At 38.0% G+C, this 20,217-nt stretch overlaps 1 protein-coding gene across 29 annotated transcripts in view; it reads right to left on the reverse strand.

The window, feature by feature from the left end:
- The window catches only part of Abi2 (abl interactor 2), a 98,307-nt gene that overhangs the window by 17,227 nt on the left and 60,863 nt on the right, over positions 1–20,217 (reverse strand). For 2 of the 29 annotated variants that reach the window (XM_057761564.1, XM_057761562.1), the window contains 6 exons: positions 18,937–19,034; positions 15,538–15,684; positions 14,719–14,843; positions 13,997–14,179; positions 10,166–10,324; positions 2,918–3,004 (listed from right to left, as the gene is read on the reverse strand). In XM_057761564.1, coding sequence (XP_057617547.1) covers positions 2,918–3,004; positions 10,166–10,324; positions 13,997–14,179; positions 14,719–14,843; positions 15,538–15,684; positions 18,937–19,034 — 799 coding nt within the window. The remainder of the gene's footprint in view (positions 1–2,917; positions 3,005–10,165; positions 10,325–13,996; positions 14,180–14,718; positions 14,844–15,537; positions 15,685–18,936; positions 19,035–20,217) is intronic. The other 27 variants (XM_057761577.1, XM_057761575.1, XM_057761576.1 and 24 more) reach the window with 15 other exon arrangements.

Consider the following 20,217-nt stretch of genomic DNA (forward strand, 5'->3'; position numbering starts at 1 on the left):
TGTTCATCATGTCAGTTGATTCAAAGAAAAAAACAAACAAACAAACCAACTTTCCACTTACTATTCAACTGACTGTCTTTTTTTTTTCCCCCGAGACAGGGTTTCTCTGTGGTTTTGGAGCCTGTCCTGGAACTAGCTCTTGTAGACCAAGCTGGTCTCTAACTCACAGAGATCCGTCTGCCTCTGCCTCCCGAGTGCTGGGATTAAAGGCGTGCGCCACCACCGCCCGGCCTGACTGTCTTCTTTACTCAAGAAATTTAAACTCATTTGTGATGCAGGGAATGCCACTCTTACTGGGATGACTCTGCAACTAAATTGTAAAGTCCTTCAAATTTGGAACTCCAAAAACCCTTTTCTAATCAGTCTGCTATTTCCAGAAATTTTAAATGCAGGATCTTCCAACCTACATTTAACCTCAAAGTCTGGCAAAGGGTAATACTATGGCTGTACCTGGCACACACTAGACCTACTGACCATTACTATGCAAATGTTTCTCCTGAAGCCAGTATGGGTCACACACAAGCCAAAAGAACAGTAGGTTGAAAAGGGGTAATTTTGAAACATAAAAAAATAAAATACTTGGACATACATGAAAATGCTCTTAAATTTAAGAAAACATATTTAAAATTACAATATTAAAATTACAATGCATTAAAGTTCACAGAATACCTTCTAATAAAAAAATACTTGGACATATATGAAAATGCTCTTAAATTTAAGAAAACATATCTAAAATTACAATGCATTAAAGTTCATAGAGTACCTTCTAATAAACAGAAATAATAAACAAACTATTTTTAGACATCAGCAAATAGGAGAGCAAAGGCACCTGACAAATTCAACCCTTGGGCCCTATCCCAGGCTAGTTTTCTGTCAACTTGGCACAGACAGTTATTCTGGAAGAGGGAACATCAATGGAGAAAATGTTCCCACCAGACTGGTCTAGGACAAGTCTGTGATACATTTTCTTCATTTGTGATTGATGTGGGAGGCCCAGGCGAGTGTGGGTGATGGTCAAGAGTACTCTGAGAAAGCAGGCTGAGCAAGCCATGAAGAGCAGGCATCTGCATCAGCTCCTGCCTCCAAGTTCCTGCCCTGCTTGGTTCCAGCCCCGAGGTTCTTCAGTGACGGGCTGACAGCTGCAAGTAAAAACAAAATAAACCCTTTCCTCCCCAAATTGCTTTTGCTCATGGCGTTTTATCACAGCAACAGAAACCCTAACTTAGATGGGCACTCAGACTAGACTACAACCAGTTAAAATACAAACAGAAAATACAAAAAAGGGCGGGGGGAGGCCAAAGTGCCTGCTGCCGGCCAGACACTTTAAGTGCCAGGGACACAGGCAGCAAACAAAGTGATCAAAGCCCCTGCTCCAATAGACCCTGCATTATTAAATGCCTACTTCCAGAGAATCTTAGCAAGAGATTATAATTACTTCCAGTCCAGGAATTGTATCATCCTTTATATGAAAGGTGCACAGTGGACAACTACAGCCTGATGACACCTTAATATACATTTTGACCCTTGAACAAAAGCACAGATTATACCACCTCTCCCCACCTCTCCTTAATCACCATAAGTCAGAAATATCTGTAACTTCTGACTCTCCAGAAACCTATTAATAGCCTGCTACTGACAGGAAGCCTTGCTAAGTAGTCAATTAACACTTATTCTGTCAAACGTATTATATACAGTAAAAAACTATGAGAGATCACAATTAATCACTCTCAACACCCAACCACCCAGTGGCAGAAATTAGTCCTAGGGCCTTTGCACATCAGGCAAGTGCTCTACCAACCCAGCTGCACCCCACCCTCAGGAGAACACTTTTTAGCTTAACTTTACTGGGAATGCAAGGCTAATTAGCCTAACTCTCTATTCAAAGCATATCTGCAACACGAGTTCACAACAGTGCTGGAAGATGACAACGTGTTAGAGAAAAAAGCAACACAGGTTGATCTTGTGCAGCTACCATCTCAACAATACTACATCTACGGAAGAGGGCGTGTGTGACCTGTGGATGTTTTGATGCTTGACTTTGATAAATGACATAATCAAATGTTTGATACAATGTTTTTATGCTTGACTTTGATTTTAACTTTTTATAATGGATTTATGGGTATTTTCTGGATGTTATTATTAAAATTTGTGCTGTAGCTGTGCAAAATAGTCTTGCATGATGATTCAACAGCAGACCACAAACCAAAGAAAATTTATTGCCAATCTATGCTTTTTGGGAGACAAACTGACAGACTGATCTTCTATGCCCTACTGTGGTGTGGTCCTTTTTTATACTTGAAATGGGAGAGCGTTATATCCTCAGGCGACCTATAACACATCTCTAGTAATCGCTAAGTAGCCTACCACTTTGTCTAGGCAACTGAGAAAAAGAGCAGGATATTTATTTGGCAATTAGATTATCTCCTTGTGCAGTTTTTCTCTCTTTCACTTATACTATTGTATGTGTATTTGTTTTACCTTTAAAACTTTGTGGGTATCAGTAGTGGTATTTTAGTTATGGTTCTGGGGACCAAATCTGGAATCTCATGTAAGCTAAGCATGTGCTCTGAGCTATAAAAGTCATTTGAAAGCATAGAAATTTACCATCATTGTCTTTTAATTTTCTTTTAAATTATGTGTAGAAGTGTGAAGTGCATGTGAGTGCCAGTATCTGCAGAGGCAGAGTGTGGGATGCTCCTGGAGCTGGCGTTCAAGGTCCTCCGCGAAAGCAGAGCACACTCTTAGCCACTGAGCTCTCTCTCCGGCCCACCTCTATTACGTTATCATCATCACTAGCCATTCTTACAATGACTATCCAAATGCAAGGAGCACTGTGAATGACTATTCAGTCAGTCATATGTAAATTACATTCTATGCCTATAATCTGAACTACAGCATAAAGAAGACATAAACTTACTATTTTCTTGGACTCTGGCCACAAATCCCATTAAAGGTAACTGAGGAGTTACCTGTAGGATGGAAGGAGGAGGAGGAGCAAGAGATACTGCAAAAACAAAAAAGGTGTGGAGGATAAGGGGTAAGGGCAAGTTATATTAAAAGGGAAGGATAATACAATAAAATATATAAAGGAGGGAAACCACTTTTCACAAACATTTGACTACCTTACGGATCCACTTTTGAGGGTAACTTCATAAACAAAATAACACACTAGAGAGTTTTAGTACGCCTTAGAACTACAACAGGCACCATTTAACATGCACGTATCTGTTCTATGTAATGGGAACCAATCCTTTTTGCAAATACCATCTCTGTTGATTACCATGAACAACTGGTTGCTTTTCTAAATTGTCAGTATAGCAGAAAAAAAAAATATGACATCCCAACAACCTAAATAGGCTTTTTATTACTTCGGTAACAAAAAAACAAGCATTAATTGGATCTTTACTTAGTTAAACAAGTATGGCCTGAGGCAAGGACTCTGCTAGTCCGGTTATTAGAGTCTTACACTGAGAGTCAGATGCTCTTACTGCAAGTTTTCATAACTCCAATTCATTATATTTCCTCCTTAGTCCACTATTCTTCTCCCAGGATGTGTGCCTCCATCTCAAATGCCTGGCACAATTTAGGAAGCCTTCGACAGATATTTAAGTATGAACAAATAAAGCAGATACCAAAATAATTTTTAGAAGGTTAACTCTATAGTTACAGTTCTCTTCAGAAAGTATATATACTATGGTAGCCATATTCTTAATGGAATTAATTTCCTAGGAGACAGTGCTGGCCACAAGGAGGAAGGCAACAGAGAACAGATCTCTGAGCAAGTACTTGAAGAAAAGATATATGCTAAGCAGGCAGAACTTAAGAAAGACAATCGAGGTTAAGGAACCAAGTTAGGACAAAGGCTTAGAGGCATAAAACAGCATGAGCAGAGTTCACAGGACCAAAAACGTTCCCTCTATATGGCTACTAGAAGATATGCTTAAAAATTAAACCAGGCAGTGGTGGCACATGTGTGTAATCCCAGCACTCTGGAGGCAGAGGCGTGCAGATCTCTGAGTTCAAGGCCAGCCTAGTGTACAGAGCAAGTTCCAGGACACCCAGGGCTGTTACACAGAGAAAACATGTCTCAAAAAGGCAAATAAACAAACAGCGCTGTAAAATTGGCTCAGCTGTTAGGAGCACTTGTTGCCTCTTGCAGAGGACCCGAGTTTGGTTCCCAACACCCACATGGTGGCTCACAGCCATCTGTAACTCTAGTTCCATGAATCCACACACCTCGATGACCTCCACAGGTACCCAACATGGATGTAGTACATATACCTTCATGCAGGCAAAACACTGAGACATAAAACAAAAATAAATATTTGATGAAAGTTGCAGAAAAGTGAGTATGCGGGCATGAAAGAGGATGCACATGGAGGGCTTGGCGGAAAGAGACTGATTGTTTTTAAGTCACTGTGCCTCAAATTCTTGATGTTACATTTTCTGTGTTTAGACACCATGACAATTAGATACTCTAGATCTAATCCATAACTATGAGAAACAGATAATACAATCCTATTTCACATAGTAGAAGCAAAGATTTTATTTCAAAAGCTTAATCAAGCCCTGGAAACAGCAAATCAAGGCAAATTCTAGAAACAAAAGAAAAACTTTGTTACATGTAGGTAAACCACTATATGATAACTAATGATTTAACTAGCATACAAGGATAACAAAAATCACAAAGCTTTGTGATTAAAGTTAAAGAAGCTATTAACTCACTAACCATGGCAGTTAAGTATGGGAAAAGCACGGGGTGGTGATTGTAGACACACTAGAAAAGATGAAGGCAAAATAAATGGGATGCATGAGGATAACTTAAGCATAAAAATGAGAGGCAACAGGAAAATATGGGTGGGAGATACTAAAACTCAAGAAGTATAAAGTTAGTAGCTATCAGTGAAGTGGTAATGGCTGACAGTGTGCACAGACAGGTAAGAACATGTAAAATACACAGAGAAAGCTAACGGACCATTTGTGAGAGTGTATAGACGTAGGACGAGCATAACATCCATAAACTGGTCTCTCTTCAAAAGGTAACTTGGGTTTTAGATTTTTCCCTAAAAAATCACATTTCTTGGCAGTAAATCCCTCGCTCCGAAGACTAAGGTTGTGGTGGCACCTCTGCATGCTGCTAAGAGACAGTAAGCAGAGTGGGAGGAAGAGAGAAGCCAAGAAACAGCAGGACAGCAGTGCACTGCACAGGACATCAGGAAAGGAGCCCACTGTTTGGACACACACATTCTGTAACACTGAACACCTTCTTCTGAAAACAAACACATCAAGCTTGCTTGCTTCCTTCCTTCCTCTCAAACAGAAAAGTGGGAATCTCTCTCCTCACTTATTATTTACCCACTAAATAAAGGCAGTAACTTTTGCACTTGACAAAAAAAAAAAAAAGAAAAAATGCATAATGTAACATGCATAATGTAAACAACAGTCTTTTTATGGACAAACTATGATGTGGGATTTCATTGGTCAATAAAGAAACTGCCTTGGCCCATCTGATAGGGCAGAATTTAGATAGGCGGAGTAAACAGAACAGAATGCTGGGAGGAAGAGGAAGTGAGCTCAGACTCCATGCCGCTGCTCTCCAGGGCAGACGCGATGAAGCAAGCCGCCAGGTCAGACATGCTGAATCTTTCCCGGTAAGACTGATGCTACACGGATTATTAGAGATGGGTTGATCGGGATATGAGAATTAGCCAGTAAGGGCTAGAGCTAATGGGCCAAGCAGTGTTTAAATGAATACAGTTTGTGTGTTGTTATTTGGGGGCATAAGCTAGCCAGGCGACCAGGAACTGGGGCGGCAGGAACACAGCCCGCAGCTCCTACTACAAAACTAAGCTTATTACATTTTAAAGATGAATATGCCTTCTTTTCTCAGGAAAATTTTAAAAACTCATTGTTGTGGTTTGAAAGAAAATGACCCTATAAGGAGTGGCACTATCAGGAGGTGTTGCCTTGTTGGAGTAGGTGTGGCCCTAATGGAGGAAGTGGTTCAGTGTGTGTTGTGTGTGTGGGGGGGGGGGGTTAGGCCTCCTATGCTCAAGCTTCACCCAGTGTGACACAGTTCACTTCCTGTTGATTGTGGATCAAGACGTAAAACTCTTAGCTCCTTCTCCAGTAATGTCCATGTCTGCTTCCACATTGCCATGTCCTGACGTGAAGATAACAGGCTCGGAGACTATAAGTGGGCCCCAATTGAATGTTTTCTTTATAAAAGTTGCCATGGTCACGGTGTCTCCTCACAATAGAAACCCTAAGATGCTCATCTAACCAGAATTTAGTTATACCTGGTTCTGTTTATTCCTGTGAACAGAAAAGATCAAAAAGCAGAAGTTGCTTTACAACTTAGTGGTAGAATATGTGCTTCCTATGTGAAAGGCTTTAAATTTCATTCTCGGCAACAACAACAAAAGAATGGGAAGTAACTTTACAAACTTGTATATTCCCATCATTTACCTAAGATATTTCCTCATATAAGACCTTTATTCTAGAACCACTTGAAAGAGCTCTGAATTTAGAATGAGTTATGTTATTTTTATTAAAATACAATGTTGGTAGGCTGGAGAGATGGCTTAGTGGTTGACAGCATTAGGAGGAATGCTATCAGATTTATACTCCACAGAACCCCACCGCCTTGTCAAACTTCATTCTTTGGAAGCATACATCTATGGCAAGGCTCTGACTACAAAATATGGGTTCATAAAAAATAAGCATCATTTTGTTCACTAAATAATTCACTAAGTATTACATCTTACAAAAGAGTCGTCAAATAAAAAACATACTTGGGTTGAGTGCAGAAAAATCATAGAACACTTGCCTGACATGTTCAAGGATCATGGTGCAAAAGCCAGAAACTTCTCCCACCAAAAGGACATAATACAGCTTTGCTTGTTTTTTTTTTTTAAAGTAGGTTTTAAAAACAGATTAATTATAGCTGATGTTAATTAGTTATAATTAACTAATTAATTATAGCACAGAGCTATAATTGTCTTCTTTAAAGTTACCAAATTCCAATAGAAGAAAGGCAGAACTTAGAGTAAAAAAAATACTGACAGCTGAGGGGCCTCTCATGATCGAAACAATTCCAGTTCACCTTATTAATACTTAGATTAAAATTATTCTCTAAAGATTTAATTCTACTTTAAAATATATTCTGGCATATATGAATCTGACTTATAAAGTATTATTGAAATATGAAATCTTTAGTCCATTAGAAACATAAGGAAAGAGTAGAGCACTTGGCTAACAAATACAAAGCCCTAGACTCAATCTTTAATACTGCAAAAATTAAATACATGAAACAGATGTTTAAAGAGCTGTCAAATTTTACCCAAGAGTTCTCATAGGAGTACTGAGTATATACACACAGCATGAAATATTCCTCCACAGTATTACTAAGTACCTTGTACAGCTGGTATCAAAATTGTAACAGTGAAACCTCTCCCAACTTCATTATGGATCTAACCCATTTTAGATTAACATTGTTTCAAAATGTTACATTAAGTAATAAAGGTACAAGGGACTGTAAGCAGTAATTGCCAGATACCCAAGAGAGCTAGCCCCTCTTCTAGAAAACTATTAAGCAGACTATATCTAATAAACTAAAATTCAAGGGCTGGGAAAAAAGAAGCATTTAATGGTCAAGCATGGGCCACACACACACAGTCAGGAGGCTGAGGCAGGAGGATCGGTAAAACCACAAGTTCAAAACCAGTCTAAAGAAGACACTGTTTAAAAGTGGGGGCAGTGGTGGCTCATGCCTTGAATCCTAGCCCTTGGAAGGTAGAAGCAGGTGAACCAGGACTGTCAAGGCTACACAACAAAACCCTGTCTCAAAAAAACCTAAAAAAAAAAAATAAAAAAAATAAAAAAGAAAGAAAGAAAAGAAAAGAATAAACACAGCCTTAAACACTAAGCATGAAAGAAGAAATACATTTCAATCAAGACAATTAGGAGGATTCACCCTGCATGTTGCACTAGGTTAACTACAAATACAGCATTCCATAAATGAGAGGAGCCCAGGAGAGTGAAGAAAATTTGGATAAAGAACTGAGGCTTCATTTAATATTCAACAATATTTTTAAACAATTTTCTCAGGACAGTCCTGCATAAACACTAACAAGGATTCCACCATTAGTGTATCCTATATTGTAATAGAGACTTCCCCTTCCTCCTTCTTCTCTAGGAGAAACAGAGAAGAAGCCTTAGCAGGTGAAGAAGTTAGGTACAGGACAATAGAAAAGTCATGAAATACAGAATCAAAAAAAAAAAAAAAAAAGAAAGAAAGAAAGAGAAAAGAATAAGAAAAAAAAGCATTAAGTTCAAGTCTATCTTGACCAATACCTTGCCTTGGTTTCATATACAAAGTACATATGTAAATATCACCATTCTTGGGCTGGAGAGACTGCTCAGCAGTTAAGTATGCGACAGCTCTTCCTGAGGACCCAGATCCAACTCCCAGCACCCACATGGCAGCTTACAACCATCTATAGCTCCAATTTTAAGGGATACAATTTCTTCTTCTGGCTTCTGTGGACATTAGGCAAATACATAGTACAAAAACATATGTACTTGCAAGCAAAACATTCATATACACATAAAATTTTAAAAACGTAAAAGCATTTAAATATTATAACCAATCTTATTTTCCATATGTAAATCAAGTGAGATAATAAGAGGAAAGTCAATTTTTTTTGGAAGATTCTAAAGAGTTTAACTAAGGTTTCACTAACAGATTAATTTCTGCTCCATAAACTCAAGGCTTATGAGAGATGGAATGATCTGTCCCCAGAATCAGAGGAACTCAGAGGCTTCATTACCTCTTAGCAAAATTAAAAACAAAACAGTAAGTTGACATAATACACTCATGGTCAAGGTGCCTAAAATTTTTTGTGAATTCTCTAGGAAATAAACAAAATGTTGATTATTGTAGTGTGCACAAGGTTAGCTCTTCTGTATATATGATTCAATTCTTTATTTCTTTTTTTTTTTTGGATTTTTCAAGACAGGATTTCTCCGTGGCTTTTTGGTTCCTGTCCTGGAACTAGCTCTTCTAGACCAGGCTGGCCTCCAACTCACAGAGATCCGCCTGCCTCTGCCTCCTGAGTGCTGGGATTAAAGGCCTGTGCCACCACTGCCAGCCTCAATTCTTTATTTCAATTGTTATATTTGGACCAATTTTTCCAAGTCCCTCATACCCATCAGGGTATTTGATATGATAATTGAGTTAAGACAGTTTGACTGTCTAATGTAAAATACCTTCATGTATACCCAATTTCATTTGTAATTCATAAAGCAATGATGTCTTATTAAACAAAAAGAAAATACTGTTTTCATACATACTCCACTTGAGACAGGACCTCAATTCTACAAGCCTAGGCTGCCGACTCTCCCTGCCTCTACCCCATGAGTGCTGAAATAAAGTAAGCACTTGCATGTCTAGCACAATGGTAGTTTTTAAAAGAAAATTCCATCCACTGAAAATGACTCCATTCAGAGAGAGAGAATAAAAGGAACTCCTTAGCTTTACACCAAGTCATACAAGGACTGCTTAGAGTAGAAACAATATTATTAAAAACTTAGTATTAGCCGGGCAGTGGTGGCGCACGCCTTTAATCCCAGCACTCGGGAGGCAGAGGCAGGCGGATCTCTGTGAGTTCGAGACCAGCCTGGTCTACAAGAGCTAGTTCCAGGACAGGCTCCAAAGCCACAGAGAAACCCTGTCTCGAAAAACCAAAAAAAAAAAAATAAAATAAAATAAAAAAAATAAATAAAAACTTAGTATTCATTCATTCATCTATCCATTTAGTAAATGTTTTAATAGTTTATTTATTTGTATTTTATGCACATTGGTGTTTTCCTGCATGTATGTCTGTGTGATGATGTCAAATACCCTGGAAGCACCATGTAGGTGCTGGGAACTGAGACAGGTCCTCAGGAAGAGCCACCAATGCTCTTAACTGCTGAGCCATCTCTCCAGTTCCTCAACAATAATCTCAAGTACCTATTTCATATGGGATAACTATGTACTATATATGGGTTAATTATGTGTAACTGAAGAGGTTTTTCTTTTTTGTCTTTTGGTTTTCGTCTTTTTTTTTTTTTCGGCACAACACGAAAGAAATGGAAAGAAACGGCAAAAGAAGAGTCTAACCTGGATTCTGGTTATAAAAAGGCCCTCCATTCATCTGACTCTGAAGGCTTGCCTGTGAAGTTATGGAAGGAGGCCGTCTATAGGGCAATGAGCCCCCGATTGTTGGTGGCGTATGGCGAGAGGCAGGCCTATTCATGCTGTAGAACTGAACAGGAGGACCTGGGAAAGAACAGAACACAGAACCATCATTAAAAGAAGCTTCTATCAGGTAATAAAATACTTTGAGCCAAGCAGACTAAAATAATATATTATAAATAATTATTATTTATATTAGTCTGTTTATATTTATATTTATATTATTATTTATATTAGTCTGTTTTTTAAGTAATCTAGTCTGCAGTATTCTGTTACAGCACACAAAACAGATAGGTTCCCCTTCCTCTCCAAAAAATAAATGATTTAAAGCAGCCACTAAACACTGGAGACTAAACAAAAAATCACATTCTGGAAAAGAAAAAAGAAAAATGTTTGATACAATCTTACGCTAAAACAATGGTGGAGATAAGTTAGCAAAGAAAGTTGTTTAAAAGGAAACAAAATATTTCAACAAAACACTTGATGCTGTAACTCCAAGTCAAACCCATCTTCACACAACACAAAATAATCATTTTCCTAAAGCTAGAGCATGTCTTAAAATTTATTTATGAACTCTAAATCAGAATTTGCATCATCACCCCAGAAACCTACCCATGTTTATTACTCATTTGAACCTCTTTCACTTCCTCAGAATTATTCACTGCTAATATCAACTGGAAATATCCTTTCCCAATCCATCCAGTTTCCAAATAATGCAAACCCCAAATTTTACCTTGCCTTTGCCCTCACTTGCTCTCCACTCAGCAAGGCCCTCATCAATAGAGCATTAGAAGGAACCCATGAAGGAACACAGTCGAGCAGGCACCAAGGCATGGAAAGGAGAAAGGGATAACAGGAAGACAGAGGAGGGAGGACATGCTATATGATGAGGACAAAGGAGAAAGGTGGAAGAAGAAATAAAGGTAGAAAGAAAAGCCCTGCCATTTTACTAATACTTGGCAAAGATCGCCACAAAAAAAAAAAAAATACACCACCATATCAATTTTTATGACATTGGATCCAGTCTAAAATTTCATCTGTCTTAAGTCTCCCCAGCAGCTCAGTGTTGCTCCATTAACTGCAGTTGCAGAGGATCTACCGTCTTCTGCTGAGGTCCTTTGGTACTAGGCAGGCATGTGGTGCACATATATATATATATTCTGGTCAAACATTCATCCACATAAAAATAAATATAAAAAACAAACAATATTTTTTTGTTGTTGTTTTTAAAGACAGGGTTTCTCTGTTTAGCCCTGGGTTTCTCTGTTTAGACCAGGCTGGCTTCAAACTCAGAGATCCACTGGCCTCTGCCTCCACAGTGCTAGGATTAAAGGCATGCGCCACCACCCTCACAGACTTTTAAAAAAAACAATTTTAAAGACATCTATTTATATCAACTAAAGTTAGGATTTTTGGCACCCCACCCCCAAAAAGGCACAATGAAAGGATATCCAGCCTCAGCATTCACTAGAGATATGCAAGTTAAAACTGAATGGGAAAACCACTGAAGTGGAAACAACTTAATAGTTTCTCTAGAAGTTAGACATTCCAAGCACGTGGTCCATGTCTTTGATCCCACCACTGAGAGGCAGAGGCAAGCAGACATTCCAGGCCAGTTAGGGTTACACAGTGAGACCCTATCTCAACAATAAAATAAATAGATTACACATTCCCTTTATAATACAACCCAACAATCCTGTTCCCTAGGTATTTACCAAGATGACACGACCTGAACTCACCAGAAACCTGTACATGAATGTTTGTGGCAGTGTTATCCATAATCCCTCAAAATAAAAACTATCCAAATGTCCTTCAACTTGGAAAGGCACATATTTTAACACATCAAGAGCACTACCAACAGTAAGAAGGAACATAAAACACCTCAGCAGAGCTCCTAGCCATAACACCAAACAACCTACATACTGTGCACGACACCCATTCTAAAGCACAGGTCAGCAGTGAGCAGGGCAAGGGCGAGACACAAAAAGGCATGAGGTCGTTTTGGGTGTGGGCGATGCAACTATTCTAGATCCTAACTGTGGTGGCAGGACACACTTAAAAGAACTCACATATATCTATACTTTAAAAGGCAAACTTTACACACTTTAAACCTTAGTAAAATAAAATGTAAAGAATTTTTCTTTTTGTTGTAAAGATAACTTTCTACTCACATAATAAATGTTTACTTGTTGAAACCCGTGAATCACCCTTTTTGGAGTGAAGGAGCCTTCTACTGTGTACTGCTGGCAGTCCCTAAACTCACTATGCAGAGTGGCCTGGAACTAAAAGAGATCCACCTGCCTCTACCTCCTGGGTAGTGGGATTAAAGGCGTGTGCTACCACGCCTGGCCAAATACCTATCATTAATTATAATTTAATTGCTAAATATTTTAGGTAGGGGTCATTTCTTCACCCACAGCATTAACGAGATTCCTACATCTAACTAGTTCAACTAGTATAGAAGAGTTGCATATCCCAATCAAATGACTACTCATCCATTCTCACTCATCCATTACAGAAAAGTCTTTTTCATAAAGAGAGAGGCTATCTCAATTTAACACTACCCAAAACCCAATTTGAACAAAGATGTCTTTTAAAACATGTTTTATTAGTAGCCAAGTAGTGGTGACACATGCTTTTAATCCCAGCACTCAGGAGGTAGAGGCAGGTGGTTATATGAGTCTGGTCTACAGCCTGGTCTACAGAGGAAATTCCAAGACAGCCAAGGTTACATAGAGAAACCCTGCCTTGGGGGGAAATAAAAAGAATCTACTTACTAACCAGCATCATATTAACTGCTCAGAGCATTCTGAGGTAACTGAGTCTTTACCACCTATCCCAGCAAAACATATTTGAGGCTGAGATCTTTAAAAGAATAAGTACATTTATTTATAAGGAGGATGCATTCATACCAGAGAGAGAATGCTTGTGTGTGTGTGTGTGTGTGTGTGTGTGTGTGTGTGTGTGTGCACGCATGCAGATTAGAGAACAACTTACAGGATCTGGTTATCTTTCCACCATTAGAAATTCAAACTCTGATTGTCAGGCTGGGCAGCAAACCCTTTCTTATCTGATGAGTCATCTCCCTAGCACTAGGTTAAAATCTTAAACAAAACACCAATCAACTTAAATAATCCTGAACTCCTTTAGAAGCACAGTTAATAAGTTTCTGGTACTGCTAAAATATAAGCAAAAATCCCATTATAATATACACAGAAGTTTGTAATTAGCTATATAGAATATTACATTAAAATGAAGCTATCAACCGTCATAGGCTTGTTTTTGTTAATTACTTAACCTGCAATATTTCTGGTGTGTGTACTGGTACAGGTGTTCTATGTAGATCTATGAGCAGGTAAACAGTTGAGTATGCCAGAGGCCGTCAACCTTGAGTTTTCAAAGTCTTTCACTAAGACCTGGTACTTACCCATTAGGACGGGCTGACTAGACAGCACTGGCTTTAGTTCCCAAACACTGGGATTACAGACACACACCACCTTGCCTTGCTTTTTATGTCTGTCCTGGGGACAGAACTCAAGTCCTCACATTTGCACAGCAAGGACTTTACCAACTAAGCTAACGCCCCAGCTCCCTATAATAGTTCTAATGGCAAGTTTTCAAAACTGTATGGAAGTTAACTCCATACTAAATTCACAAATCAACTTAAAAAAAAAAAGTAAAACCAAACCAACAAATATAGCAAAGCTGAAGTTTCAGGCAAGAATGGCCAGATCTGTCTGCCATGCCAATACTCACCTGTGGGGGGATTGGAAGAAATAACAGGGGGAGTTGGAGAAGTGAAGCCATCAGCAAGGGTCTGTGCGCCCCCAGCAGCAACATCTGGGGCAGTGGAGGATGGGACAGGAGCAGGAACAAGAGGGGTAGGGACAGGTGCAGAAGTAGCAGGAAGAGGAGGGGTGACAGCAGAGCCAGCAGGGGCTGATGGGAAAGAGGAGTAAGAGGCAGCATTAATAAGGCAGTCATATTAGCATTAGAAAAGGCATTGGAATACTAAGAGTATTCAGCGCTTAACACTAGTCAAAAGAATAGAGCATTGCAAAAAGAATGGTTAAGGGTATATGAACAACAAATAATTCAAGACGCTCAGGTGGGATAGAAAAATGTTAGTTAAAAACAAACCTTTCTTTTTACCTAAAAGTAACTGACCTAGGAAAAAACTGCTTCCTACATACTGTTACTTTTATCATGACATGCCCCACATATATAAAACTACAGTACCTTAAAAAAGCAACAATATACTATTAGAATTACAGCAGGAATCAAAATATACACACATATTCCAGACAGTATCTTATTAGATAGAAAAAGAAAAAAAGAAAACAAAACCTTAAAACATGCACAAAACTTTTCATAATTTTTTAAAAAGGTACTGTTTATTTGCACTATTATAATTAAATATGTTGTTTTGGTTTGAAACTCACTGTAATACAGTAACAAACTGAATTCAAATGCTTCACCTGGAAAGACGCTGGGAGGAGAGGGAGTGGGAACAGCAATTGGAACCCCCACACTCCCACTTCCACTGTTCTCCCGACTGCTGCTCCGACTACTTGGGTGGCTTCCTCCACTGCTCCCACTGCTGCTGAAGAAATAAGAGCCACCAAAGTATGAATATAGTGAACAAGATATCACATTCCCAAGTATTTCTGAAATGGATATAGCTACAAGAAATAAAATCCAAAAACCTTCCATTTCAAATATGAATTCTTAATAAACCATAAGGGCAAAATCTGAGTTCAGTAAACTTATTTTGCTACCTATTTATGAGGGCTAGCTTATACACTTTCTTAAAGAAATCCTCTATAAATGTAAGGGCAAATTGTTCGTACTTAATATACTAAAATAATAAATACTACCTTTTATATCCTGACTTAATATCTATCTGAATAAACTTACAGTAAGATTAACTAGATTATTTTATTTCAGTTTGTAAAGGCATGGTGATATATTAATATTTTAGTATGAGTTGTTTCTCATCTTTAAATTTCTACCAAAAAATAACTTGCAATTTTCATTCCTGGTTAATAATGTTTTTTGAATGAACGTGAGTTGTCTCTTTTGTTGTCAAGTTTATACTTTGAGATGTCGTTCTCACCTTCCTGACTGCTCAAGGTTGCCTCAGAGCATGAGGGGAGAGAGAGGAAGAATCATATGAGGTTTGGGAGAGCAGAGAAAAAGAACTTAGTGCTTGGAAAATGAGAGAGCTTTAACTGAAGTTATCTGAACAGATTATGGTACTCCGACCATCGTGTTTTGCGCTGAGGTAGAGAAAATACCTGTAAGTTCGATTTCTTTGATTCACAGAAGCTGTCCTCACAGGGCTCTGCTGCGAGGGAGCCATATTACGGGTTGGGCTAGGTACGTAATCATTGGGTACCACTGGAGGACGCACTGGCTCCAGTGTGCGATAGGGGGAGTGCCGCCTACAAAAAGAAGAGCGTATGTATTCTGTGATTAATCAAGTTTCGGCACAATAAATTCAGAGTTGCCAGTGCAATACAATTTGTTAGCAGAAATCGGAAATGTGGTCTAACCTAGCTATCAAGTTGTCTACAGTACAGCTCTTCCACCATGCGAGAGCTCTGGTGAAGATGCAGTGTAAATATCAGTCTCAACCTCATGTCCCTATGCTAATGTAATTCTGTTCATTTATTCACAGAAAACTCAAGTTTTCCACTGTTTAAGCCAATGTTTTCTAGACGCCACTCTTCTCTTGGAAGAATTTGCGTATTTCTGTGTTGTGTCACCATCTCCCAAAGACACTCGCTAATTGATCTCCTCCTCCTCTCTCTCCCTAACCGAAGATGTTTAAAAATACAGATGACAAATCTAGATTTTTGGAGTCACAACCTCCATATGATGATCAATACCAGCTTTAACTCATTCCCCTTTTTATTTTCTAAACACATGGAAACTAAAGCATATTGATAATTAAAAATACACCACTTCGTTTCATTTTCCAATTTTACAAACTTTCGCCTTCAAGTTCACCCTAATTTCTTTGCTGATTCCTCCTCAGAGTTCAACATTGATAGGAAATTTTAAAAGACTACCTAAGTTTTTCTATATCTTAGTTACTTTAAACTGTAAAACACAAACTAGACAAAGTTACTAAGAAATCGTTTCCCTTCTCTCAAATTTTCCCTCCAAAGGAAGGAAACAGAATGGGTGTAAGTACTGCCTGGGGCAAAACTTAGCACTCCTTCAGTTCTTGTTTCCAAGTGACCAAACCCTTCAGGGACAAGGACATCTTGCAGTTGAGATTAAGTCTTTAAAAGAATTTGGCATCCGAAAGTATGAAAATTAAAAAGCTTTCTTCCCTTCCAAGAGGATGCTGCTCAACCTGCTCTTGTATTTCTCATTAATTCACCCCCAACCAGGTTCCCACAGTTTCTTTAAGCATTGCTTTCCTGGCCACTCAAGTTATAGCTGACTTTGAATGAGGTTTTTTTGTTTTCTTTTCCTTCCTTCCTTCCTTCCTTCCTTCCTTCCTTCCTTCCTTCCTTCCTTCCTTCCTTCCTTATTTTCGTTTGTTTTTGCTTTTTTTTCTTCCAGTTCTTTGATTTTTCCAGTGAGGGTTTCTCTGTATAGCCCTGACTGTCCTAGAACTCACTTCTCAAACTCACAGAGATTTACTTGCCTCTGCCTCCTGAGTGCTGGTATTAAAGGCAGGCGCCACCACCACTGAAATGAGATTATATTTCAAAGGCACTGTTGACTCTACTTCCCTTGGGTATTTTTCAATAAACAAAATAATTAATAATTCAAAATAAATAAAAGAAAGTATATATGCTATTGTGTCAAAAGGAAAGGAAGCAATGCTACGACTCTGAATTGAAATTATTTTTTAAAAATTCAAGCATCTTTAAAATTAGAATGTATATATAAATTTATATAATTATATTAGATAATTAATCTCTAAAGTCTACTTTTGACAATGTTCTCTCTCTCTCTCTTTTTTTTGGGGGGGGATTTTTCGAGGCAGGGTTTCTCCGTAGCTTTTTGGTTCCTGTCCTGGAACTAGCTCTTGTAGACCAGACTGACCTCGAACTCACAGAGATCCGCCTGCCTCTGCCTCCCAAGAGCTGGGATTAAAGGCATGCGCCACTGTCGCCTGGCGACAATGTTTTCTATACACTAAAATGTTTCATTCTATCTTCACTAACTTCAAGTTATACAGAAAAACAATGACACAAACAAGGTTTAAAAAGTAAAACAAAGTAAGCAGGAAGAAGAGGAAAAATATAGTGATTAGGCAAAGACCAACATTAACTTAAACATTTACAAATTCCATTAAGTAGTACACCTGAGGAAATAAATGTGCATTTGTTTACAAGAAAAGAAAGCAAACACTTTCTCTGCAACCATCACACCCTACAATGTCATTTTCATTCTACCTGGAAGTTAAATCTTATTTGACCTACTAGATTCTTTCCTCTGCATTCTAAGAACAAAAAGATCATTCTAGATAAAGTCTAAACTGGATTACAGGCACAAACCTGTAGTCCCAGCGTTCCAAAATTTGAGGAAGGGGGATCAAGAGTTCAAGATTAATATAGCCTACAATATGTAATAACACCTGGCTTAAAAAACAAAAGTAAATTTATTAATTAAAACCATCATATTTTTGGTTTCACCTTTTTGTTTTGCTTTCCACTGACCAAACTATAATCACTTTCTAAAATTATCCTCCTTTATATTTCAATCTGTTTCTGTCCTATTCAAATCCAAGTGCTTGGCGGGGGAAGGGCATGTTGTTGTCGTTTGTGGTTTCCACTTGGTTCTCATCCCTTTTTTTCTTTTTGAGAAAATATCACAAAGACAATAGTTCTGAAAGCATTTGTCTTGTCATACTTTTTTTTTGGCTTTTCGAGACAGGGTTTCTCTGTAGCTTTGGAGTGTGTCCTGGAACTAGCTCTTTTAGACCAAGCAGGCCTCGAACTCCCAGAGATATCCTCCTGCCTCTGCTTCCCGAGTGCAGGGATTAAAGGCGTGCGCCACCTTTTAAAAATGTGTCTTATACATTTTTAAAAATCCAGTTTGCAATACGGTGATCATGGAAAGTTGATAGAGGACAAATATCACCCCCTTCACGGATGAAAAAAACTAAATTGTTGACAAACTGATAACAGGACCACAGCACAAACAGCAGAGCTACACCAGAAATTTCAGCTGGCTCCTGGATTGTATTACACTCACTTAATCACAAACCTCAATCACAAGAAAAAAGTCACACTTTCCTTCTAACTTACAAAATAAAATCAACTCCAGAGCCCAAATCAAAGCTCCAAACTATAACAAGTTACAAATCCACATAGCCTCTTGACAAGGACAACCTGATAAATGCAACTGCAATATAAAAGATCATTAAAATTTTCTAAGAAAAAAGAATGAAGTTAGACTCCACTTTATAACTAGCAATGAATTTAGGCTAGGATTTTGTTACAATTTAAAACTCACTACAAGAATAACTTCCAAACAACCACTTTTAAAGTATAAAGATGTGCTTACCAAAGAAGGCGGGGGGGGGGGGGGGGGGGAGCCGGACAGACTGACGGATGAACACACAAAGGTAACAATACGAGTAACTCTCCCTACTAACTTACACAGATTTTTTTTCTTAAACACAATAGTACATGACATGGCTTTCTATGATCTGTTACTGTATTACTCACCCAAGTGTCCCTTTTCCTGACATGGGGGGACTTGGGGGCTTCTGAGTAGGAGGTGTTGTACGTGGCAGCCCACCCATCTTCACATTCTGTGTGCTCACCTAACAAATGTTGAAGGAAACACCACTTAATTTCTATGCAGCAAAACAAAGTGGCATTTGGAAAATAAGAAGGGGAAGGTTAAATTAAAAAAAAAAACAAAAACAAAAAACAAGAGGCCATGCACTTCATATGCAATTTCTACTCTACTATTCTGTAGTTGTACTCAAAGGACTCTTCCTAAAAGGATTTTCAAATTATTTCAAACTTGAATGTGAAGAATTTATTTGCCATTAGGTCATCACACCAACAGATCACTGGTTAGACTATTGGATATTACACTCAGCTATAATCACAAAATATACTTCTAAAATCATTAGTGGTAACAAAAAATAACTCAAGTAAAAACAATTTATTTTAAATTTAAATCAATTCTTCATTTGGGGGACTGTTTCCCTTAGATAGCAAGTATATCATAAAGCATGTTTCTCAACTAAAAACTATGTAATATGCATATGTTCAGTTGTATGATGTACAAAGAAAAGTTCAGCTCTTTAAACTTGTGAAATACTCTCACAATTTAGATTTAATGTTCTCCTTACAAGGAAAATACCTACCTGAACGCTGCTAGAAGTTCAAGGCAATGTTAGGGCTGAGGTAACCCATCACTGACAATATAAAAGCCACCATCATTGTGTGACTTCTAGTGGGAATTAAACCCACACAGGCCCAAAGTAGAGGTTAATTGCGGAATGAAACAATGTAACAGTCTCAAGTCAGAGATGGACCACGACTGCATTCATAATTCTATTCCCAAGTGAAATTCCAAATACAGAAAAGATGGGCAATCAGGGAATAATGATGCCATTGTATCAGCACTCACAAAACCCTAAACATCCAGCTATCTTATAAGGAGTCGGTAAGGAATACAGTGCAATGCAACCTCACACTGTCTGAGACTACTAACAGATTAACAAAGTAAACTCACACATGCTCTCTGTAAGTCCCTATTATCTTGAATTGCTACCTTCAAAACACATTTAAGGAATCTCAAGTTCCTCATTATACTGTTTTCAGAATTAAATTTATACTTACAACATAAAAGGATAAAATTATTATACCACTGAAGTTGGAAGAGACAACTTTAATTTTAAAATATATATTTATAAATAAATATTTTTATATAAATATATAAAATTTATATATATATATATATATATATATATATATATATATATATATATA

Source organism: Chionomys nivalis, chromosome 2, assembly GCF_950005125.1.
Source record: "Chionomys nivalis chromosome 2, mChiNiv1.1, whole genome shotgun sequence".
Taxonomy (NCBI): domain Eukaryota; kingdom Metazoa; phylum Chordata; class Mammalia; order Rodentia; family Cricetidae; genus Chionomys; species Chionomys nivalis.